This window comes from Vigna umbellata, chromosome 1 (assembly GCF_029865625.1).
Source record: "Vigna umbellata cultivar VRB3 chromosome 1, Vumbellata_1.0, whole genome shotgun sequence".
Classification (NCBI taxonomy): domain Eukaryota; kingdom Viridiplantae; phylum Streptophyta; class Magnoliopsida; order Fabales; family Fabaceae; genus Vigna; species Vigna umbellata.
This window is the reverse complement of record NC_142165.1, coordinates 29,463,256-29,489,023: the sequence shown is the minus strand read 5'-3', so window position 1 is coordinate 29,489,023 and position 25,768 is coordinate 29,463,256. Positions and strand designations below refer to the sequence as shown.

Below are 25,768 nucleotides of genomic sequence, written 5' to 3'. Positions count from 1 at the left end.
GAAATGTTTTGCACCTACGAGCCCATAACGCAGTCTGTTTAATGGAATGGCATAAAAAAATGATAACAAATTTTATAGCTGCATGCCTGGTTTGTTAGTAGAATAACTTCTATACAAGGTCTTCTTCAACTGCATCCCATTCACCTGGCAGTATAGGAAAATATAAGCATTGATTCTGTAACAAGCCTTGATGATAAGAGATGAAGCATTTAGGCAGTTGAAATTTCATTTGGAAAGAGCTCAATGACAGATGGCTAAATTTGCTAACTGACACAAGATAATTTCAAAGATCAAAGTTGGTTATTGGGTATATTTGAAAATTTGTCCTCAGACATGTATCAATGCCCACAAGATTATAGCCAAAGTTCTTTCCATGTTTTTGTGGTTCATACCTTGTCCTCAAACAAGTGGGACCTGTGGCTTACAAATTACAACTCCCTGAGACAGAAAAGAGCTGCTAGTTATTCATGTGAAAGGAAAGATCTCCTTTGTAAGCATTTTCTGGTTTTTTTTCCTAAGCGATAAAGACAGAAAGAACACCAAATTTAATCAGCGGTGCTTTGGGTTCTTTTGTTCGTCTCTTCGATCTTTTGTTCAAGTATCATATCAAAATTTTGATTCAATGTTCCCTCTAAAACATCTGACTTACCAGCAAATCTATGGTTTCAGATGTAACATCAATGCAATATTAAGTCTTCTTACCTTGTTTGAAGCCTCTTTGCCATTGAGATAGAAGTTAGTAAGAAGAGGTTAGGGACAGGTAGGAGGAGTTTAAAACGCAGTTAGGGGAAGTTTTAATTAGTAATAGTTCTGGTTGTTGAGTGTTTTATTTCTGAACAGGGAATGCCCTGTGTAGAAGGGAATGTTTTCCCTTGAAGACTGTGATTGTTTTTAGTATTTTCCATTCAATAAACTGCTGCCTCATAGGGAGGATTCATTTACTGTTTCTGATTGTTTATTTTGAGATAGAATCTAGGTTTCTTGTCACCAAGAAACCTAACACACACACACACACACACACACACACACACACACACACACACACACACACATATATATATATATATATATATATATAAAATCACAGTCTTAATGTTTGTTCTCAACTAATATTGAGCTATTTCTCTATTCTTTGTATTCCAAAAGAATCTACCTCAACAAATATGTAATATTGTCTATTACTTTTATATTATGTCTCATGTTACCTAACATGTTTTTTGTTTAGCTAATGTCTATAATGAATGTGTTTTATCAATTTCTTCAACGATGAGAAAATAAAATTACAGAATCTATGTATGCAGGTTATTGAGGATGATCCCAGATACTGGGAATTATTATCATCTGCACTGTCAGTTGGTTGGCTCGATATAGTGGTAATGCTACTGCATTTCTGACATTTTTCTTCAGCATGTATTTCCTTTTAAATAATGACTTTTATGTTATGCTGCTTTTTACTTGTAGGTGAAAATGCTGCGGTTGCATGGATCTTACCAATTAGATCAGCTCAGTAATCGGGAGGTTGGCATGGCAATTGTGAAAATGTTATTATATGAAAGAGATGAATTTACGCAATTTTGTTTCAGTAATTTTGTAGTTTGTATGTTACTTTCTTGGTAAAAATCCGTTTTTTATTGTTGCCTGTAGATGAAAAGTACTCAACTAGATTGAAATCTCTTTGATAGTTTGATCCTATATTTCTTCTACTGGTTTTTGTTATTGATATTTTACTTGAAAAGGAGAATGATTTTTATTATTATCATTCATATCTATTACATTTTCCTTACACCTATTTGTAACAATTCAATCTTCCGAAAAAAGGAAATAAAAAAAAAGTATATTGAAAAATAAACTAGAAGATTTGTTAGAGGATTAAAAGTATATGGGAGAAAAGGAAGAAGAAAGGAGTGCTTAGTAAGGAGAACTAAGAGCGGGAAAGGTGGTTGATAGTTAGTTAGTAGAGGGCAGGGGGATTAATACTATATATAGGAGTTTGTTTGCGTAAGGGGGGGGGGGAATTAATTCTTTTGTACATTTGAGTATAGACTGGATCATTGTTCCGGTGGAGGGAGAGAGGCTTCCTAGAAGGGGTGATTCTTGTATTCAAATTCTCATAACATCAATATTCAGTTCTGTTTGTGTGTTTTGGTGAGAGGAGAGAGTTGATTGACATCTTGACTAAAGAAGCCTATCAAGATTTTACAAATATTTTCTCTAATTAGGAAGATTTTCCTCTAATTACAACACTCCCCCTCAAGTTGGTAAATGAATATCAATCATTCCCAATTTACCTAAAATATTTTGAAATCTATCATGAGGGAGCCCTTTTGTAAAAATCTCTTATATTTGAAGTTCTATAGGAACATGAGTTGTAATTACAAAGCCTCTGTGTAGACTATCTGTGATGAAATGTCTGTCAATCTCAATGTGTTTGGTCTTGTTATGTTGTACTAAATTATGGGCAATGCTCATGGCAAACTTATTGTCAGAATATAATTGCACATGGTTATCCACCTTGACTTTAAGGTCATCCAAAATGATTTTCATCCAGAGTCTTTCACACATTCCTTGAGCAAGAGCTCAAAATTCAGCTTTTGCACTAGAACAAGATACTCCGTCTTTCTTTTTGCTCCTCCATGTTACTAGACTATCTCCAAGAAACACACAATACCCAGAAATAGATTTTTTGTCAGTAATAGCACGTGCATAATCAACATCAGTATATATTTTCATAGTCAATGTGTCTTCCTTTTTTAATAATAGCCCCTTTCTTGGACTTGACTTTAAATACTAGAGAATTTTGTCAACTGCTTGCATGTGTCTCTCTCTTGGATCATGCATAAATTGGCTCACTACACTAACTGCATATGCAATGTCTAGTCTTGTGTGTGATAGATAAATCAGTTTTTCTACCAATCTCTGATATTGGACCTTCTCTACAGGAGCACTTTCTTCATTTTTAGTTATGTGATTCTATTCTATAAGAGCGGTTGAGGTTCTACATCCTAACTTTCCTATTTCTTTGAGGAGATCAAATACATATTTTCTTTGGGAGATGAAAATTCCGTTCTTGGAGTAAGCAACCTCTACTCCAAGAAAATACTTGAGTTTTCCTAGGTCTTTCATTTAAAATTGGGTTTCCAATTTTTCTTTTAATGTCAATTTATCTGTTTCACCATCTCTTGCAATAATCATATCATCCACATACACAAGCAATGGAGTGAGTTTACTTGTAGAAGAGTGCTTTATGAATAGAGTATGATCTCTTTTGCTCTGTTTGTATCCCAAGAAAATCATTGCTTTTTGTAAATCTTCCAAACCATGTTCTAGGGGATTGCTTAAGACCATTCAATGCTTTCTTTAGGAGGCATACCTTGTTTCTTTCATTTTTCACTTCAAAACTTGGGGGAATCACCATGTACACTTGCCTATTGCTGTTGCACACTTGATAAAGTATATTAAACAGACCAAAACTTCTTTGTTATGATCAAAACCTGAGTATCTAATGTTAGAACTTAAGGTATTCAGACTTTCATCTAATGAGAGCTTAACTTGTCTTTGCCATAACAGTTTTATGTTACAGCAATGATTTCTCTTGTCGTAGCGGTGATTTCTGTTAGACTGGTGGTTAGCGTAACCAAGGTAGTTAAAATCAAGATCTTACTCAAGATCGTAAAGGAAAATATAAATCCTAAATCGGAATATCGTAATATGGATCATAAGATCCAACAAATTTTATGAAATTTATTTTCACACAAAAAATCACTTGAGATTAAAAAAGAAAGTATATTTCTAGAGGACTTAGTTGATCCATCTTACAATTTTCTATTTATAATAATAAACCGATACAAGAGGACATGGAAGATTAAGGGACAGCCGCAGACACCTAGGTGCAGAATTAGGTACTACTATAGATACAACTCATAAAAGCTAACACACTACACCCTAAGTAGGCTTAATGATTGTTAGGATATTTATCCTATTTTATCATCATTATAGTGTGTCAAGGGTTACCCTATTTATCATGATTATATTGTGTCTAGGATTACCCTATTTATCATGATTATATTGTGTCTAGGGTTACCCTATTTATCATGTATTTGTGTATCAATTTATTCTTATAAATAGAAGATTGTGAGAGGGATCAATCAAGCCCTCAAGAATTATTTCTTTTCAATCTTAAGTTGGTATCAGAGCGGGTCGATCCCGCTCTGGTTTCTGTCTCGTAATATATATCTGTCCGGCGCCATAGTTCTTCGTCGCCCGCCGCTGCCCGCCGCTGCCCGCCGCCGGCCACCGTCAACCGCCGGTCACCGTCGCCGCCGCCGGCCACCGTCCGGCCACCGTCGCCGCCGGCCACCGTCGTCCGTCGCCGGCCGCCGTTCACCGCCCGCCGTTGCCGGCCACCGTCGTCCATCACTGTCACAGTTTCCTTCGTCTAAACCCTTAGGGTTTTTTTTGTTCCTCGCTAGTACTATTTGTCTTCTTCAGAGATGGCGTCTGGCAGTACTCTTTCCTTCTCTGGAAGTCCATCAATTACCTCCGAGAAGCTAAATGGAAAAAATTATCTATCATGGTCTGCTGCTGTTGAAATGTGGTTCCTTGGCCAAGGGCATTATGACCACCTTGAGCGAGATGGAAGCCATGTGCCTACTGAAAAAGCTGATCAGTGGAAACAAGCAGATTTCCAGTTGTGTACCCTGTTATGGCAATCAGTGGAACCCAAACTTCTTGTATCTTTGAGGGCTTTCAAAACTTGTCACTCCTTTTGGAAGAAAGCCCAAAGCATTTATGCCAACGATATTCAACGTCTCTATGACACTACGAACAAGCTTGCATCTCTTAAAATGGCAGACCATGATATGGTGTCCTTCATGGCTGAAGCCCAATCTGCTGTCGAAGAACTTAGGATGTTTTTGGAAGTAGATCCATTAGAGGATATCAAAAAGAAACTAGACAAATTTTACATGGTGTTGATCCTTCGTGCCCTACATCCCGATTTTGATCATCTCAGAGATCAACTTCTAACTAGTCATGAGGTTCCCTCTATGGAAACATTGACCACTCGCCTTCTGCGTGTCCCGGTATCTCAAACTCAAGAAGCGCATGAACTAGTGGAACCATCTGTCATGGTTGCCACACGAGGAAGAGGAGGACGTGGCACTAGAGGAGGAGGACGAGGAGGTCGGGGACGTACTCAATGCACATATTGTAAAAGGATGGGTCATACTCAAGAGAATTGCTACTCCTTACATGGTTTCCCTTCCAAAACCGCCAATATTTCGAAGACTGAAACTTCCACTTCGAAAACTGAAACCTCCACTTCTATGTTTTCTGAGGATGAATATCAAGAGTATTTAAGGTTAAAGTCTAACAGCTTGGCACAACCATCTCAATCTCCCAATACATCAACAGCCTGCGTTTCTCAATCTATGGAATGTCAAAATTCATGGGTAATTGACTCAGGTGCTTCTGATCACATTTCTGGTAATACCTCTTTGTTCTCATCTATTTCCTTTCGAGAAAAACCTCATTTCATAACCCTTGCAAATGGATCTAAAACTTCTTCCAAAGGAGTCGGTCATGTTTCTTTGTCTCCCTCCCTCAATCTCAACTCAGTCCTTTTTGTCCCTAATTGTCCTTTTAATTTAATTTCCTTAAGCCAGTTGACTAAAATGTTAAATTGTTCAATAACCTTTGATCATAAATCTTTTGTTATACAGGAGCGTGGTTCGGGGAGACAGATTGGAGAAGGATATGAAGCTGGCGGATTATACCATTTTGGATCTCGTCCAAGGGTGTCTTGTGTTGCTGCTCCTAATCCTAAAGTGCTACATGATCGACTTGGCCATCCTCATTTGTCCAAATTAAAAAAGATGTGTCCTGAACTTAGTGGTCTCCAAACTTTAGAATGTGAGTCATGTCAATTAGGAAAACATGTTAGATCTTCCTTTCCTAAAAGGTCTCAATCAATATGTAATTCTAGTTTTTCCATCATCCATTCTGATATATGGGGACCTAGTCGTATCTCCTCCTTTGGTTTTAGATATTTTGTTACCTTTATTGATGAATATTCAAGATGTACTTGGGTTTATCTTATGAAAAATCGTTCTGAATTGTTAGTTATCTTTACATCCTTTTTGAATGAAATCAAGAATCAATTTGGTCAAGTAATCAAAATATTAAGAACTGATAATGCAAAAGAGTATTTCTCATCCTCCTTTTCTGCCATCTTGAGTTCCCATGGTATCTTACATCAGTCTACTTGTCCTCATACACCACAACAAAATGGTATAGCAGAACGAAAAAATAGACACTTGGTTGAAACTGCTCGTACCCTTTTGCTTGGTGCCCATATTCCTGTCCATCACTGGGGGGATGCCATCTTAACTTCATGTTATCTTATTAATAGGATGCCCTCCTCCTCTCTTGATAATAAAGTCCCTTTCTCCATTTTGTTTCCTAATGATCCTCTCTTTCATACATCTCCCCGAGTGTTTGGCTGTGTATGTTTTGTTCATGACATGTCTCCAGGTCTAGACAAACTCTCCGCTCGCGCTCTCAAATGTGTCTTCTTAGGCTATTCTCGACTTCAAAAAGGATATCGGTGTTACTCTCCTGAAACTAAGAAGTATTACATGTCTGCCAATGTCACATTCTTTGAACAGACTCCTTACTTCTCTCCATCTGTTCAGGATGTTTCTATCCTCCAGCAAGTCCTTCCTATTCCAATGGCTGAGTCAAATAGCTCCACTGTCTCTGTCATTCCAAGTCTTGATCACAATCCTTCTACACCTGTTTCTCCACATACTGAGATCATCCCACACAGGGCCTCAATGGATAGTCCACCTCCCCAAGACAATGTTGAATCTCCTACTTCAGATTCTTCTCCCTCGTCACCTCCTCCCACGCCTCCTGGTGCAAATGATTCAGCATGGCCTATTGCCCTCAGAAAAGGTACTCGTTCCACTCGGAACCCTCATCCCATTTATAATTTTCTAAGCTATCATCGATTGTCGCCCTCCTATTTTTCTCTTTTATCCTCAGTGTCCTCTGTTGTTATACCCAAGAATGTGAAAGAAGCACTTGATCATCCTGGATGGCGACAAGCTATGATTGCAGAAATGCAGGCTCTTGACCACAGTAATACTTGGGAGCTGGTGCCCCTTCCCCCAGGAAAAAAGGCGGTTGGTTGTCGATGGGTGTATGCAGTTAAAGTTGGCCCTGATGGTGAAATTGATCGGCTCAAAGCTCGGCTTGTTGCCAAAGGTTACACTCAGGTTTATGGTCTTGATTATTGTGACACTTTCTCTCCTGTAGCCAAGATGACTACTATTCGTCTCTTCTTTGCCATGGCAGCCATTCGTCACTGGCCACTTCATCAATTGGATATCAAGAATGCCTTCCTACATGGTGATCTTGAGGAAGAAGTTTATATGGAGCAACCTCCTGGGTTTGTTGCTCAGGGGGAGTCTGGTATGGTATGCAAATTGCATCGATCTCTATATGGCCTTAAGCAATCCCCACGTGCTTGGTTTGGAAAGTTTAGCTCCATTGTTCAAAAATTTGGGCTAAAACGCAGTGAAGCAGACCATTCAGTTTTTTATTGTCATTCTTCTCTCGGGAAATGTGTTTACTTAATAGTATATGTTGATGATATTGTCATTACAGGAAATGATGCTGTTGGAATATCTCAACTAAAAGAGTACTTGTGTAGACATTTTCAAACCAAGGATCTTGGAAGTCTCAAATACTTTTTAGGCATTGAAGTAGCGCAATCAAAAGATGGAGTTGTAATCTCCCAAAGGAAGTATGCTCTTGATATATTACAAGAAACAGGCATGATTGATTGTAGACCGGTAGACAGTCCCATGGACCCAAACCAGAAATTAAGGACAGAAGAAGGTGAATTATTCTCCGATCCAGAGAGGTATAGGAGGCTGGTTGGCAAACTGATTTATCTCACTATTACAAGGCCAGATTTATCCTTTGCAGTTGGAGTGGTTAGTCAGTTCATGCAGGCTCCATGTGTTGACCATTGGAATGCTCTCATTCGCATTCTAAGGTATGTAAAGAAGGCTCCCGGGCAAGGATTGTTATATGAAGATAAAGGAAGCATTCATGTCTCTGGGTATTGTGATGCAAATTGGGCAGGTTCACCTATTGATAGACGGTCTACAACAGGATATTGTGTTTTTCTGGGAGGAAACATTATTTCATGGAAAAGTAAGAAACAGAATGTAGTAGCTCGATCAACCGCGGAAGCCGAGTATAGGGCAATGGCATCATTAACATGTGAACTTATATGGGTGAAACAATTCCTTCAAGAGCTTAAATTTTGTGACATCCATACTATGAAGATGTATTGCGACAATCAAGCTGCTCTCCACATTGCATCAAATCCAGTGTTTCACGAGAGGACTAAACATATAGAAATTGATTGTCATTTTGTTCGTGAAAAGTTGTTGACCAAAGAAATATGTACTGAGTTTATTGGGTCAAACGATCAACTCGCAGATGTATTGACTAAGTCATTAAGGGGTCCTCGGATTAAGTTTATTTGTTCCAAGCTTGGTACATACAATTTGTATGCTCCAGCTTGAGGGGGAGTGTTAGGATATTTATCCTATTTTATCATCATTATAGTGTGTCAAGGGTTACCCTATTTATCATGATTATATTGTGTCTAGGATTACCCTATTTATCATGATTATATTGTGTCTAGGGTTACCCTATTTATCATGTATTTGTGTATCAATTTATTCTTATAAATAGAAGATTGTGAGAGGGATCAATCAAGCCCTCAAGAATTATTTCTTTTCAATCTTAAGTATGATGATACATAGATATAATTATTCTAACAAAATCATTATGTGCCACTCAAAATTTATAACTGAACTTCATAATGTATAAAATGAAATAGTACATCATTAAATAGCTCAAAAAAAAGTGAAAATTTGTGTATTTTGGGGATGGAAGAGCAGCAGTCTAAACACATTTTGATGAAAGGAGAGCAGGGGATTCACTTGTGGGAAGAGAGGGAGTCACGTTGTGGCAGTTTTTCTCATTTGTAGAAGGGAGGGAGTCACACTTTTATTTCATCAGTGTGTGACAGTTTTAACAGAGTCACTTTTTTTTTTCTGGGCGCAACAAGGGCTGCTTCTTGAGAGGCACCATCTTTTTGTTATCTTTGGGTATAGTAACAGTTTTAAGTAATTGGGCTTAAATGGGTTAAAGTTATTAGGTTAGAAAACAGTTTCAACCCATTAAGAAAAACCCTAGAGCTGTTTCCCACCACCCTTCACCAAGAGTTTAACAGTGAGGCCAACGGAGGCCACCACTAACAGGTAAGTTGACTCTACCAGAGTTGCTGCTGCGAGTCACTGTTGATAGAGGTGGCGCCAAGAGAGGCGTCACTGCTGAGAGAGGTGGCGCCATCGATAGAAGCACCGCCATGAGCTCTATCAGCTTCTCCCTCGTTGGGAGGGACTGCATTGCAAGAATTGCCGCTCTTGCTGGAGTTGCGATTTATAAGGGCAATCCACTACAGTCTATGAAGAACGTGAGTTTTAAGTGAAGCGAGATCAGAGAGGGAGTAAGATGGATCAGTTATAACTAACTTGTAACATAATTGCCGCTCTTGCTGGAGTTACGATCTAGGTCCTGATTTTGACTACATGAATGTAACTATTTTGTTAGACAGTTACAACTAACTTGTAACTAGTCTGTATATAGTCTTTGTCAACGGTGTCTCATATTTATCTTGTGTCTTTTACCCTTTTCATAATAATAAATCAGTGGATCAATTTTCTAACTGCTATATTTCATTATTTTTTCTCACTCCTTAATTTTTTGTACAGTTAGAAAATGGACTTGTAGAGACGGTTGCTACTCTTATTTCCAAAATGCCCCGCTTTCACCCTGAATCTGTTGGAAAATTAGGTGAATGCTATAAATCCAAGCCTGACTTTATCAAGGTATTTCCAGATTCCATTTTATTTTAAGATGTACTATTACATTTTGCTTCTTGTCACGATTATGCTGTTGCATATTTCTATTCTATAGAGCTGGGAAAAATGGAGGTCTCAAATTACAAAACTGGACTGCAGTCCATTCTGGATTCAATGTGATAATCAGCAAACTGTTGAGGGCCTGAGAAATTTGCTACAAATTATGCTGGGTAACACTGACAGTCTCTGCATGGCTACATGTTATTGGATTGAATTATATATTTCTCATTTTCTATACATCAGGCCATTTACAATGGTATGTTCAATCTACATATGCAACTATTAATTTTAAAATGTATTTTTGCTCATGCTGTTGGCTTAAATGATTCCTTTCTTGTATTGCCTGTTAATTAAGTGGACCTTAACATAACATTGTATATCCCCTTCTCTTCTCCTTTTGCTAACAGGGAATAGAAAGCATGTGTAGTTTGGCCCAGAAATGCATCCAGTTAAAACCACAATCTAATACCCATAGGTTGGCAGGACTTATGGTCGGAATTCTTGAGGAAAATACTGAGGTGATTATTAGACTTTTACTGTCCATTCACGTTTTTAAAAAAATTGGGCCTGCTACTGCATATTTTCCACCATTATTCTGTTATTTAATTAAATTCTTCTTTCTAAATTTTAAACATGAATGAGCATTTTACAATGTATGTCTCAGGTTGTTTTGGCCGAGTGTTCCAGAGAATTTGGCCCTTGGTAAGATGCTTGCATTTCATTAGCTTATTTTGCTTTCAAAATAATTGTTTCATCAAAACTCCAGACAAATTATGCATAGTTTCTCATGTAGTTTGGTTTGGTGATAATGGCACTGTGTATGTGCTATGTATCAATAAAATAGGTTGGTGGCACATGCCATAGAACTGTTGACTGCAGGGAGTGAGCAAGCAGAGGTTCTTCTGCATGAGCAACGATATAACTTGGGGGGAATCAGCATAGTGGAACTACACCGGCTTGTATATGCTCAAATTCTATCATCACATGCATTGACTTGGCAGGTAAGTTTAGCTACTTCTGCATGAATCATGAATTACATGAAACTAATCAAACTAATGAATCATGAATGTCTTAATTCACATCAGAATTTGCTGTTGCACATAGATAAAGGTCTTGGATTTTGACATATATGGTTGATAGATTGAAGTAAGGATGATACTGATGTCTCATAATAAACAGGATTTAGCAATACCAAGAGACCAAAACAAGCTTTGCGAAATGAAAGTTTTTTATGAGATTAGATTTTGATGAATATGATAATGTTATTTGAGCAAGTAATCTCTTTGGTGCTCTTATGGGATAATGTTTACATATCTGCAGATAGCTCCAATATATTTATCATCGTGCGTGAAGCAAGGAATGGGCTTATTAGAGAATTTATTATATAGGCAATCTATTCAACACAATAATGTGTTGCTTAAGGTAACTGTTTTAGCTTCTTAATGTTCATTACTATTTGTTCCCAAGTATATTGTTTATATACATTTGACTGACAGACATATACTTGCTACTCTTGTAGAACATTGAGATATGCCGGTTGTATGAGCTTGATCATATTAGCTCAAACATCATGAAGGTAACTTGCGCATCTTGATTGTGTGTTTGGCTTCAGTGTTAAAAAACAGCCCCACCGTTCTTTTCACTATATGCACTAGACACTTGAACTATGTAAGAAAATAAAGAATTATTTTATTGATAACAATCACATCAATTACACGGTCAAAACTTTTGATTGTGTGTCGGTATATGTAGTACTTGAAGTTGAGAGAAAATGAAAAGTCTTGTATTTTTGATTAAGAAAGTTTGATACAACTTACTACTGTATTTATAGAAGACAGTAGTTCTGAAAGATAAAAGGGCGGGAAACCCCTAACAAAACCCTAACATAAATATTAATAATAAAATAAAGACATTATACTTCAACACTCCCCCTCAAGCTGGAGCATATAGATCATATGCACCAAGCTTGGAACATATAAATTGAATATTACGCCCCCTTAGAGATTTGGTTAGAATGTCTGCGAGTTCTTCATTAGAGTTGACAAACTCAGTAACAAGATCCTTTGACAATAACTTCTCTCTGATAAAATGACAATCAATCTCTATGTGTTTTGTTCTTTTACGAAACACTGGATTGGAGGCAATGTGAAGAGCGGCTTGATTGTCACAGTACAACTTCATCCGCTCATTTTCACAAAATTTCAACTCTTGAAGGAGTTGTCTAATCCACACAAGTTTTGTTTGGACTTAGAGAGTATAGGAAAGGAGAAAAGGGAAACAGAACACTTAACTGCTAATCAGTTAAGTGAGGGGGCGGGAAAAGGCCTATATATTAGGACCCTTTAATGTTTCAGGGGGGAGTTGTGTAGTTTGTATGTGTTGACCGGTCTTAGCACCAGGTGGAGGAGGTTAAGCTCCTACGATACAATGTATTTTTGATTCATTGTTGTGAATACCATTCATACTATTCTTTTTTTACAGGTTCTTGATTGTTTGTGTTTGGGAGAGAGAGAGAGCTTGTTAGGAATTCTTTCTCGAATCCCTAACAAAGTGGTCCCACCTGCCGGATTCCCATTTGGAGAGGGGTGTTGGATTCTTGGGGAAAGGAGCGTGATGGAAGGAAGAGACAATTCTTGGGAAAGGAGAATCAGCGAACAGAAAAGGGAGCTAGCAGAATGGAAAAAAAAATGCAAGAAATGCGGCAGGAAACTAGAGAACTCTTGCGAGTTCTTGGAGGAAGGGTGTGGACCTAGGAAAAGGGACTAGAAGGCAGTCCAAGGTCTGTAGATGAAGATCAACATTCTGTTAACGAGAATCAGAGGAGAAGGGAATGCTTGGAGGAGGAACTGGATGAAGACCGAAGAGACGCCCAACCTAACCGGGGAAAAAGTGTAGGATTACCCACTTTTGAAGGGTTTGATCCGTTGGGGTGGGTCTCTAAGGCAGAGACGTTCTTCGAGTTGTAAGGTGTGGTAGAGGAGGAAAAGGTGCGCCTAGCTGACATCAGAATGGAGGGGAGCGCTGGCTATTGGTTCAGAGCCTGGAACTGGAAGGAGAAAGCCAAGAATCGTTCTTGGGAAGGTCTGAAGGGGGCAGTGGTGGTGCGATTTGGAGAACGGAACGGGGGTACCATCTTTGAAAGGGTGGCGGCCGGTAAGCAGTCGGGAACCGCGGAAGAATACTTCCCAGCATCGAACGTGAACGATCGTACAGTCAAAACGGTCTACCAGTCATTGGCCGAGCAGTTTGAGGCCATAGAAGACCAGTCGTCTTGGGGACGAACAAGCGGTGAGGTGACACGGTCGGAGGCCGATCGCTATAACCCATGCCGATCGGGAGTTGCTGAGTGGTCTGAGGCCAATCACCCAGGCTGATCGGGAGCCGCCAAGAGTGTGGGGTCAGCTTGGAATAGGCACGGTCTGCCAGGGAACCGAACGGTATTGGTCATTAAAGAACGAACGGTTGCATGCAGGGGGGAGGAGCCGAACGGCATAAAGATATGGAGAAGAGAACCGCACGATAGAGGATTGTTGGATCCAAACGTAAGAAGACCGGAACCGAACGTGAGGGAACTGCTGGAACTAAACGGTCTGCCAGGGAACCGAACGGTATTGGTCATTAAAGAACGAACGGTTGCGTGCAGGGGGGAGGAGCTGAACGGCATAAAGATATGGAGAAGAGAACCGCACGGTAGAGGACAGTTGGATTCGAACATTAGAAGACCGGAACCGAACGTGAGGTAACTGCTGGAACTGAACGGTCGAGGACTGCCAAAACCGAACGGGAGAGGACGTCGGGAAGCCAACGTGAGAGGATTGCCGGATCCGCACGGGAGAGAACTGCCGGACCAGAATGGAAGAGGACGGGAGGAACCAAACGGTCTTATAGCTACAGTAAAAGGCCGAACGGTTTTACACTCAAAACGGTCTCCTAATCATTGGCCGAACGGTCTTACAATTAGATTCAAAGGTCGAACGGTCTTACAGTCCAAACAACCTCTCAGTAATTGGCCGAACGGCCATACCATTAGAATGAAGGATGAGGAGGGGAAGGTGGATGGAAGAATCAATGCGTGGGAGAGAAGGATAGACTTGGTGAAGAGGTGGACCAGCGAACAAAAGAAGGGCCTTACCATTCGTGAGGCACCTGCAGAGGGGAAAGAACTCTTTGAAGCTTTGAAAGACATCGAAGACCATTTCTTCACGGCTTATAATTCTAGAAATGAGGTGACCAGAATGCTGGAAGCTAATAAAATCCAAGAAGGATGGAAGTTATTGGAGGAAGAATTGCCACCACCCAAACCTCCAGACCTGAATTGGAGGGCAGTTGCCAAAGGGTTCCATTCATATGAGTACACGATGATGAAGCGGCGCAAGGAGATCAAATCTCACGTTTCCAACCTTGAGGACAAGGTTGATCTTCAAGGGGGGAGTAATGTTAGGACTTAAAGAGTATAGGAAAGGAGAAAAGGGAAACAGAACACTTAACTGCTAATCAGTTAAGTGAGGGGGCGGGAAAATGCCTATATATTAGGACCCTTTAATGTTTCAGGGGGGAGTTGTGTAGTTTGTATGTGTTGACCGGTCTTAGCACCAGGTGGAGGAGGTTAAGCTCCTACGATACAGTGTATTTTTGATTCATTGTTGTGAATACCATTCATACTATTCTTTCTTTACAAGTTCTTGATTGTTTGTGTTTGGGAGAGAGAGAGCTTGTTAGGAATTCTTTCTCGAATCCCTAACAAGTTCACATGTAGTTAGAGCCATAGATCGATACTCAGCTTCAGCACTACATCGAGTAAGAACACTTTGTTTCTTAGTTTTCCAAGATACAAGGTTCCCTCCAAGTAAAACACAATATCCTGTGGTAGATCTTCTGTCAATTGGACAATCAGCCCAATCTGCATCACAATATCCCTCAACTCGAGTGCTTCCCTTGTCCTCATACAACAATCCCTGTCCTGGGTTCCCTTTTACATATCTGAGAATGCGAATCCCTGCATTCCAATGATCAACATGTGGATTTTGCATAAATTGACTCAACTCCCACCTAATAAGAAAGATCAGGTCTTGTTATGGTAAGATAGATGAGTTTTCCAACAAGCCTTCTATATCTCTCTGGGTCTGAGAAAAGTTCACCTTGGTCTTTCATTAACTTTTGATTTGAGTCCATAGGGCTATCAATGGGCTTGCAATTTGTCAGGCCTGTTTCCTCCAAAATATCAAGAGCATATTTTCTTTGTGAAATGATGACACCTTCCTTTGATTGTGCCACTTTAATACCAAGGAAATATTTTAGCCGACCCAGATCTTTGGTTTGAAAGTGGTTGAACAAATGATTCTTTAATTGAGCAATTCTAGTGACGTCATTTCCTGTAATGACAATATCATCAACATACAGCATAAGATAAACACATTTATCAGGAGAAGAGTGACTATAAAATACTGAATGATCCGCCTCACATCGTTTCAATCCAAAATTCTGCACAACCCGACTAAATTTACCAAACCAAGCTCAAGGTGATTGCTTCAAGCCATAGAGGGAACGGTGTAATTTACAAACTAACCCAGACTCCCCCTGAGCAACAAACCCAGGAGGTTGGTCCATGTATATCTCTTCTTCTAGATCACCATGAAGAAAGACATTTTTAATGTCCAACTAGTAAAGGGGCCAATGACAAATGGCAGCCATAGCAAGCAAAATACGAACAATACTGATCTTAGCCACAGGAGAAAATGTATCACAATAGTCGAGGCCATAGACTTGAGTATATCCCTTAGCTACTAGACGAGCTTTTAGACGATTCCAATAGGACCAACCTTAATAACATAGACCCATCTACAATCAACAGGCTTTTTACTAGGAGGAAGAGGAACAAGGTCCCAAGTGCCATTGTGTTCAAGTGCCTGTATTTCATCAATCATGGCTTATCGCCATCCAGGATGAACAAGTGCCTCATGAACATTATTAGGAACCTTAATGGAAGATAAGGAAGAAACAAAGGAGAAATATGGAGGAAACAAACGATGATAACTCAAAATTATAAACAGGATAAGGATTACGAGTAGAGCGAATACCTTTCCGAAGGGCAATAGGCCAATTATTATCTTAGTCAAGAGAGGGTGAAAAGGATGAAGGATCCATGGTTTGGGAATCTGATGAAGGAGGATCTGAGTCTCGAGGATCTTCAGTGTTCTGAGTTTGAGATTGTGCGACGCTGATATGTCAGAAGAGGTGGAGGAACAATGTCATTTGCATTTTGAGTTTGAGGTAAAGAAGCAGGAGTAACCAAGGGATCACATGATGATAGAGGAAACATTTGTTGAACAAATGAACGGTCCTCCATGGAGGACAAGAAAAAAGGTGTATCTTCAAAGAATGTGACATCAGCAGACATATAATACCTCTTGGTTGAGGGAGAATAACATTTATACCCTTTCTGAAGGCGAGAGTATCCCAAAAAGACACAGTTAATAACTTTTGCAGAGAGTTTATCAAGAGCTGGAGAAACAATATGAATAAAACAAGTACACTCAAATATACGAGGAGAGACATGGAAAAGAGGGTCATTTGGAAAAATGATAAAGTGAGGGACTTTATTCTCAAGAGAGGAAGAAGGCATCCAATTGATCAGAAAACAGGCAGTAAGCACTGCATCACCCCAATGATGAACAGGAACATTAGTATTCAACATCAGGTAGCGTGCAGTTTCAATGAGATGTCTATTCTTTCTCTCTGCAATGCCATTTTGTTGTGGAGTGTGAGGACATGTTGACTGGTGTAAAATTCCTTAGGAAGATAAGAATGAAGAAAATGTTGCAGAAAAGTATTCCTTAGCATTATCACTTCTGAGGATTTTAATTGTCTTCCCAAATTGGTTCTTAATTTCATTAAAAAAAGACACAAATATAATATTGCCAAAAGTTTAGATCTCTCTTTCATTAAATAAACCCAAGTACATCGAGAAAATTCATCAATGAAGGTTACAAAATAATTAAAACCAAAAGAAGTAACATGACCGTCCCCAAATATCAGAGTGAATAGTTGAAAAGACAAAATTACATCGCGTCTTAGACTTTTTAGGATAGGATGATCTAACATGTTTTCCTAACTGGCAAGACTCACAATCTAAGACTTGAATGTTTTTGAGACTTGGAACCATCATCTTCAACTTAGATAAGCTTGGGTGGCCCAATCGATCATGCAAAAGTTTTGGGGATGAAGTTGCAAAACAGGAAACTGAGGAGTTAGGTTTTAAGAAATAAAGTCCTTGTGACTCATGTCCTTCTCCAATCAGACGACCTGTACCATGTTCCTGTATAACAAAGGAATTAGCAGAAAAGGTTACAGAACAATTTAAGGAACGAGTCAATCGACTCAAAGAGATTAAATTGTAAGGACAATGAGGAATATACAAAACAGAATTCAATTTTAGTGAAGGAGATAGGGAAACTTTGCCAATCCCCTGAGATGCAGCTTTGGATCCATTGGCAACAGTGATGAAATGAGGAGTTTTCGAAGAGGACATGGAAGATAATGAAGGGATGTTACCAAAGATATGATCTGAGGCACCTGAGTCAAGAATCCATGGACTATGACCTTTCACAGATTGAGAGATGCAGACAGTTGACACATTTGGCATTGAGGAGGATTGGCCAAGATTAGAAGATTTTTCTAGATTCTGAATTATCAGATTTAGACACATGAGAAGCTTTGTCTGGAAAGCCATGCAAGGAATAACATTTATCTTGGGTATGACCCATTCCCTTACAATATGAGCATTGAGGACGTCCACTTCGACCACCATGTCCTCCTCGATTGCTCCTACCTCCTCCTCTTCCTCGCGGTGTCACCCTTGCTGATGTTTCAATAGCATCACTTAAATCCTCATCTTTTACTAATGAAGGTACCCGAAGGAGTCGAGTAACTAAGCCATCCATCGACGGGATTTGATCACCAGCTAAAACTTGATCACGTAAATGATCAAAATCAGAGTGTAAACTTTTCAAAATTAGGACCATGTAAAACTTGTCAAGCTTTTTGTTGAGATTTTCTAATGAATCAGCTACAAAGAAGTTCTTTAACTCTTCTACCGCAGCCCGAGCTTTTGCTACATGGGAAACCATATCATGGTTGACTTGTTTGAGACTCTTTGGGTTGCATCGAAAAGACGTTGTACATCATTAGCAAAAATATCTTGGGCCCTTTTCTAAAGAGAGGAGCATGTCTTATAAGGTCTCAAGATATCTAGAACCTCTTGCTCAACCGACTGCCACAAAACAACACATAATTGAAAGTCTAATTTTTGCCACTTGGATTTTTCTTCATCTGGGACCATAGAAATATCTTGTTCAAGGTGATTATGGTGTCCTTGACCAAGAAACCACAATTCCACAGCAGAGGACCATGATAAATAATTTTTCCAATTCAGTTTTGTAGATGTAATGATAGGGGTAGCAGATAAAGACGAATTACTTCCAGTAGAAGAAGCCATTTTAAAACTGTGAGAAGAAATGGGACTTAAGGTTTCAAAAACGTGAGGGAGAAAACCCTAGGTATGAGCCCAAGCCAACGAAACAGAGAAACAGGAACCAAAACACACTCAAGAAGCCCCGGCGAGACGATCTATAGTGACGAGGTGTAACTCCGGCACTGGGAAGGCAGCGTGTGCAGAACACGCGGTCGAGACTGGCCAGAAAGAAGCTCTGGTGCGGAGGCTTCGGAGGACAAGACCACCATTGGGTTGCGCTTCTCAAGGCGCACCTAACCCTTGACTTCGTCGGAGAAAACGACGTTGGGCGGTGGCGGACTGGCCGGAAAGAAGTTGCACGTGGCGTCTGGTGAGGAGGCTTCGGAGGACGGGACCACCAGGGTTGGGTTGCGCTTCTCAAGGCGCACCTAACCCTTGACTGCGCCGGAGAAAGCGACGTTGAGCGGCGGCGGCGGCTGCGGCAACGGCGACGACGGCGGACAACGGAACGAACGGCGGAAATGACAGAGAGACGATGCCGCTGACGATAGACAAAGAAGACACAAGGGTCTGGCTCTTGATACCAACTTGAAGTTGAGAGAAAATGAAAAGTCTTATGTTTTGATTAAGAAAGTCTGATACAACTTACTACTGTATGTATAGAAGATAGTAGTTCTGAAAGAGAAAAGGGCTGGAAGCCCTAATAAAACCCTAACATAAATATTAATAATAAAATAAAGACATTATACTTCAAGAGTAGTAATCAAAACCTTTGTAGAAGGAAGTAAAAATATGCTGAAATGAATCGGAATATTTGAAGATATATTTTCCTAATTACTATGGAGATGTTGAGACTATATTTTATCCTAATAATCTTCTGTTCACAACAAGAACTGATCTGCATAAGAAATATGTAGATTGCTGGAGTATACCACTGGAAGCATGGTCATAAGGGTGCTGGGGTATTCTGGCTACAACAAGCCCAAGATTCTAGTTGTCTTGATAGGATTGCCCAACAGTTGTTTGATTCTGTTGGAAAGTCAATATCTGATGAAAGCTTCAAGGTAGTTCTCATAATACTCCAATAAACAAGTTACTGAGATTTTCATATATTCCTATTAATGAATTTGTTTTCTTCATAATTATTTAGATTTCTAATTTTTTCCATTCTTTTACAGCAATGGGAAGGCATGATTGAACTACTGGGTTCTGAATCTAAGCCTGCTGGGGGTCTTGAATTTTTGCACAAGTATGAGTGTGCTATTCAATGCATTTTCTTGTTTCCTTGTCTTTGTCTAATTATATATTATTTTCATAGTTCTTGCATTCATTAAATATTGTAAAAATATCAGGTACAGGGATTTCAAGAAATCCCTTCAGAAGGTATCTGTTGGAAAATCAACTGAGATAGCCAGGCAAGCTGTAGGCTCCCTGATGCTGGTATTGCTCACACTTCTGTGATTACTTTTGCTATTGTAAAATTTTGTGCTGATTGAACAATCTGGTCTTTTCACTTGTTATTAGCTGATCTAGTTGGCAACACCTTGTGATAAGCACCCAAGCACTTGAGAAACCCATGCTCAAAAGCTAGCTTTTAAGACTTAAATACATATATTACTCAATGTGAGACTTATGCACCCATAATAACCAAGTCCCTATCATAGCACTGTCCTAAGAACCAAAATCTTAGCTACTTTCATTTTATGAATCTTCACTCAACTATCGAGCAATCCACTGGTCATACTCCTTTGTAGGTTCCTTTCTGAGACACCAATGATCCACTTTGGTAGCGATAGATTTCTTTTGTAAAGAAATCAATCTATCACTCAAAACAACACTCACACACAGTTTACTGGAAAACAAGACTGTATGATTCTTCTGATCAAAGAATACAAAAGTACAGTTCAAAACTCTCAAGGGAACACTTTCTCTCCATAGGAACAACTCCTATCTATACAAAGAATTTACCAAAAGCTACCCCTGGCACAAGACCTCCCTGCCTTCTTATAAAGGCTCCCCAACCAACTAACCAACTAACAACTAATTCCTAATCTGTTTCCTTCTATTTTGCACACATTATATCCTATCACATTATATTCTATCATTACACTCCGTTGCAGAACAACCTTCTCCTCAAGGTTGGAATCCCGAAGCTTGATCTCATGGCTCATCTTCATCAATGTGTTATCATATGAAGGGAACCCACTGGTTACTGTTTGCAAATTCAGGTTTGGAGACTTGGGTGGTGGACGATATGAGAGAATTGTTGACTTCTTCTGTTCCATTAATGACTTCTTGTTAGTTTGAGTCGAAGCCTACCAGAGTGGTAGTGGACTTTCCGGGGTACAATAGGATAGCTGCTTGGGAGGAAAACATCAACAAGGAATAGGCGATCATGATAAGGTGTTACCTCTTCCCCAGTAATTACCTCCCTAAAAAAATCTATTATTGATTCATAAACTTTGATAAATATTGAATCCGGAAAATCCTCCTCCAATGACTTCTACTCTTCCTGGATTCTTTTAGCCCAATTTTGTGAAATCCTCAAAATCTCATCTCTAACTTCATCGACTCTTGTAGCAACAACACTCTCGGCAGCTGCTGCTCCATTATTTCCAACAAAACTTGATTTAACAGTATAACTAGAGAGTGGGTGAAAGTGAAACTTTTTTCAACCACATATCATTACTAAATCTGGTTCTAGGAAAATGAAATGAAGATCCAACCAGATTTGAATGATTCACAGGGTTACCTCCATCTACTGTCAAACTCTCACGTAAAATTTTCACACTCACACTCCCAATCTGTTACTGCTGCCCAACTCTCACATAGCATGCTTCTCCTATTCCCTTCAACTATCCGTAGAGTTGTTGCCATATTTTTCCAAGAAAGGTTTTGAATTTTTGGTTCCAGGTCTTGAACCCTTGGACTACATTTTCTTCGCTATTTGGGTGTTTTGTTTATCCTATGGTGTTCTGAACTTCAGAAGCATTTGTTGCCCTTGTTTGACCTTGGGTGTCAGTCCCTTCAGAAGTGGACAACTCTTCTCTTTCCACCCACATAAGGTACACCACACACCTTCAGCTCTCTTCTCCATATTGGCTATTCCCCCCTTTTCTGGGTCTACCATCATGGTCGGTGACAGGGCAAAAGGACACAGTGGCTGTGGATACTATTCATCCAAAAAAGATCCAAGATCGAAACCTTAAACTACCGATACCATAAAATTGTATATGTTCTGAATGTATTGTGTCTAATGCAAACCATACAATGTTTTTATACTATTTTACAGAATCAATAATAATTAAAATATCTAATAATTAGGAATCAATCATCCTAATTTCCTAGATTATCTAACGGTTAATTCCTTACAAATCTCTGTAACAGCTGAATACATTCTATCAAGATTACTACAAAATATGATATGATTTTTCTTTTGCTGCAGCTTATGAAAAATCCATCGACTCCCCAGCGCTTTTGGCTGCCTCTTCTGTATGACTCAGTGAGTTATTTTATATTGTTCATTATATTGAGTTAATATGTAAATTGTATCCTCTCTTTAGATACCTTTCATAGTTTTTTGTACCTCCAAAACGAGTTCGTACTTGGTACCTCAAAAGTTTTTTGATATCAAACATTAAGTATATAAATTTGGTCCTAGCTGTATTTTTATTGTTCTTGAATTCACAATGTTGACATGCAACCATCCTTGTGAGATATTTTCTGATATGTAGAAGAAATATTAACTACCAAAATTTGTATGCCACCACTGTCAGTGGAAAAGTAACCAAATAAATGTGAGGAGTAGCAAATTCACATATTCATTTAATGTTTGTATAAAAAGTACCGCAAATTTATAGCGCTAGCAATTTTAGTATGAGACAATTTTGGAGGGACTAAATTTATTTAACCCCTTTAACATTATGCATGTAGTGGACCCAATGAAAATCATTATGCTGAAATGATTGCGACAATAATAAAATTGATATTTTGAAATATTTGTGCTGAAATGAATGTACCTGAGTCAGAGGGCTCCTTGGTATGCGAAGTTGTGGGGAAAGGTCATTGTGTGCAGCTAGCATATACAAAGATGCTATCCCAAATTTGAACCGCTGTTTCTGTTGAATTAGTGCTCGTCCTCAAACCCATTTTCCATTAAGCTTCTCATTAATATTCCTTTTAGAAATGCCATTTGGCACATTCTTGTGTGGTGGTCTCTTCGCATATTGTATGCATATTATTCATCTTTCTACCATTAGTATCTTATTTCCTATTTCCTCGTTGATAACGAGTCATTTTAATTGACGCCTTCACCATTTAAATATATATTAATAATTCAACACTTTCTTTCTTTGTTGATTTAAAGCATTGAATATGTTAAGTTTTTGGCACTTAGGATTCGGAAGGTTATATTTGCAATCATATATTTTAGTAATTAATTTTTTCGTCGCCTTTTCCTATGTTTTATGATTGATTCTCTATCTTTGATTTTTGCATCATATTTTTGCATTCGTGTATATTTAAATGCCCAATAGTTCCAGCTGTATATTTTACTTATGGCTGTACTGTTTGTTTTCTTTGGGACAGTTAAAGCTGCTCAATTGGAAGGATTGCCCTCTTTTAGGTGTCTCCGAGACCAATCTTCTTCTGAACAAACTTCAAGATTTATCTCTGGTAAAGCTGCGCCCGTACTATACTGAGCCTAGCTTACCCCCTGATGCACTAAGCTCTATTAGGCTGGCTTTAGCTACAAATCTTGGTCGTGCCATACTTGATGAATAATCTCACCATTATATATGTTAGTAAGTGAAGACTATCCACATCATTCAAACCACACAAGGCAATTGGAAGAGGTTGTATATTGCTATTTTTCAGTGGTTGTCCCTTGTAAATTTGTATGGAAATAGGGCAGTTCGGGCTTTGCTTGTATGCTTATTTTTTATTTGGAGAATTATAGCGACTATTTTAGCGGGAATTTTAACCTATTTGTTTATATTTGCAAGAATTAAAATCTCAGCTTATCATGTAGAGTTTGATCAATTTTACCTTTTATAACAATCCAACGAAGATAAGTGTTGGATATAGTAAAACTAGATATATAATTAATCTTTCTTGCACAAATAATACACAATTGTAATGTGAAAACCTGAAAACGAAAGTAGAAGAGGATCCCAAAACGAAAATGTAACGGTAAGCAAGGAGAGAAAAATGAAAATGGAGAAATCCAAGTGAAGAAACGAAATCAACTATGGAATTGCCATTAAAATGAGTTCAGTACATAAAACGAAAAGGAAAACCCCGAGGAAATGATAGAATGGAGAGGAAGAGTAGGGGTGGTGGCTGCTGGGCACTAAAACCTAGGTCTACCTTTAACATGGGTTTTTCCAAATTTTCTCAAAAATGGGTCCAAAACCTAAATCTAGTCTAATAATTAAAATATGGTTTTAAAATACATTAAAACAAAATAAAAACTCGATAGATAAATTTGAGGTGGATAAATGAGGGCAAATGAGGTGATAACTCTTTTTATATCTCAAAATACAATTCCTAAAATTTTCTTGAAAATAATAATGAAAATAATTAAGTTCAGATAATTCAAATTAATTAAAATAAGAATTACTGGTCAAATTATATTCAAATAGTAAAATTGAAAAAATATTGAACAATTAAGCATAATTCACTAATTAAATTTGGTGCACAAAGCTAAGTGAAAATGAAAAAAATAATGATTTATCAATCATGTATGAAGTGAAGCTTGACCTGAATATGTTTCGCGTGTGAAGGCAATGTTGGAATTTTAGACAAGCTAATTGCAGCATTGTTATCACAAAATATAGGAATTGTACCTTAATTATGATTATAGTCTTCTAGTTGATTACTGATCCATAATAGTGGAGAGTAGTAGTATGCAACTGACATATATTTAGCTTCAGCGGTTGATAGTGCGATTGTGTTCTACTTCTTGCTCAAACATGATACTAGGTTTCCTCCAATGAAGTGGCAGCCTCCACTTGTGCTTTTTCACTCAACTTTGTCTCCAGGAAAAACAACATCACAATATCCTTCAAGATCAAATCTTTCTCTCCTTTTGTAGCATAGACCAAGAGATGTTGTTCCTTTTAGATAGCGAAATATGCATTTAACAGCACTGTGATGTGTTTCTATGGGATCTGAATGGAATCTTGCACAAAGACAGACACCGAACATAATGTCAGGTATAGATGCTATAAAATACAAAAGTGAACTTATCATTTAATGATAAAGAGTATTGTCCACTTTTGTTGAGCTTTCATCTAGCCTTAGGATAGTTGTTGGATGCATTGAAGTCTTTATCACCTTTGCGTCATCCATTTTAAACTTCTTGAGCAACTCATTTATATACTTCGTTTGATGTATATAAATTGCATCGTCTTCTTGCTTGATTTGTAGTCCAAGAAAGAATTTTAGCTCGCCCATCATACTCATCTCGAATTATTTTTGCATCATTTTCAAGAAGTCTTGGCATAACTTTTCATCAGTAGCACCAAAGATAATGTCATCAACATATATCTAAATGACTATGAAGCTTTGATTGACATTCTTCCTAAAAAGCATGGTGTCTACGTGACCTCTTGTGAAACCATTCCTTATAAGGACAAGACTTAACCTTTCATACCAAGATCTGAGAGCTTTTTTTAGACCATATAAGGCTTTGTTAAGTTTGAAGACGTGTGTGAGATTAGTTTTGCATTCAAATCCTAGGGGTTGTTCCACGTACACTTCTTCCTTAATATCGTTGTTTAAGAATGCACTCTTGATGTCCATTTGATAAAGATTAATTTTTTTGAACGTCGCGAATGATAAGAGAATGCGAATGACTTCTAACCTTGCTACAAAAGCATATGTTTTTGTGTAGTCAACTCCTTCTTGTTGGGAGTAGCCTTTCACAATTAGTCCGACTTTGTTCCTGATTACATTTCCATGTTCATTAAACTTTTTGCGATAGACCCGTTTAGCATCGACTACATGCTTTCCATAGGGCAACTCAACGAGTTCCCATACCTCAATTTTCTTGAATTGATCAAGTTGGTTTTTCATAGCTTTAATCCAAGAATTGTGTTCAAGAGCCTCATTGACGTTTGATGGCTCAATATGAGAGATAAGAGCAGTGCTTAGTGGATTGTGATACGATCTTGTCCTTACGTTCATTGAGACTTCCGATAATTTTTCTAAGGGATGATCCTTAGTGATAAGACGATGTGGGCTAGTTGGTTCCCTTCTTTCTTCACTAGTATCGTTGAATGACTCTTCG

The 25,768-nt window shown here is 38.5% G+C and overlaps 1 protein-coding gene across 1 annotated transcript in view; it reads left to right on the top strand.

Annotated features, from left to right (window-relative positions):
• Positions 1-23,517, top strand: part of LOC124838362 (nuclear pore complex Nup85-like protein) — a 30,043-nt gene extending 6,526 nt beyond the window's left edge. The window contains exons 5-18 of the mRNA XM_047313954.2: positions 1,302-1,373; positions 1,462-1,518; positions 9,858-9,974; positions 10,063-10,263; positions 10,415-10,525; positions 10,672-10,709; positions 10,852-11,008; positions 11,328-11,429; positions 11,527-11,583; positions 19,395-19,541; positions 19,656-19,726; positions 19,830-19,917; positions 21,923-21,979; positions 23,065-23,517. Of these exons, the coding sequence (XP_047169910.1) occupies positions 1,302-1,373; positions 1,462-1,518; positions 9,858-9,974; positions 10,063-10,263; positions 10,415-10,525; positions 10,672-10,709; positions 10,852-11,008; positions 11,328-11,429; positions 11,527-11,583; positions 19,395-19,541; positions 19,656-19,726; positions 19,830-19,917; positions 21,923-21,979; positions 23,065-23,259 (1,470 nt within the window). The 3' untranslated portion in view covers positions 23,260-23,517. The remainder of the gene's footprint in view (positions 1-1,301; positions 1,374-1,461; positions 1,519-9,857; positions 9,975-10,062; positions 10,264-10,414; positions 10,526-10,671; positions 10,710-10,851; positions 11,009-11,327; positions 11,430-11,526; positions 11,584-19,394; positions 19,542-19,655; positions 19,727-19,829; positions 19,918-21,922; positions 21,980-23,064) is intronic.
• The last annotated feature ends 2,251 nt before the right edge of the window (positions 23,518-25,768 follow it).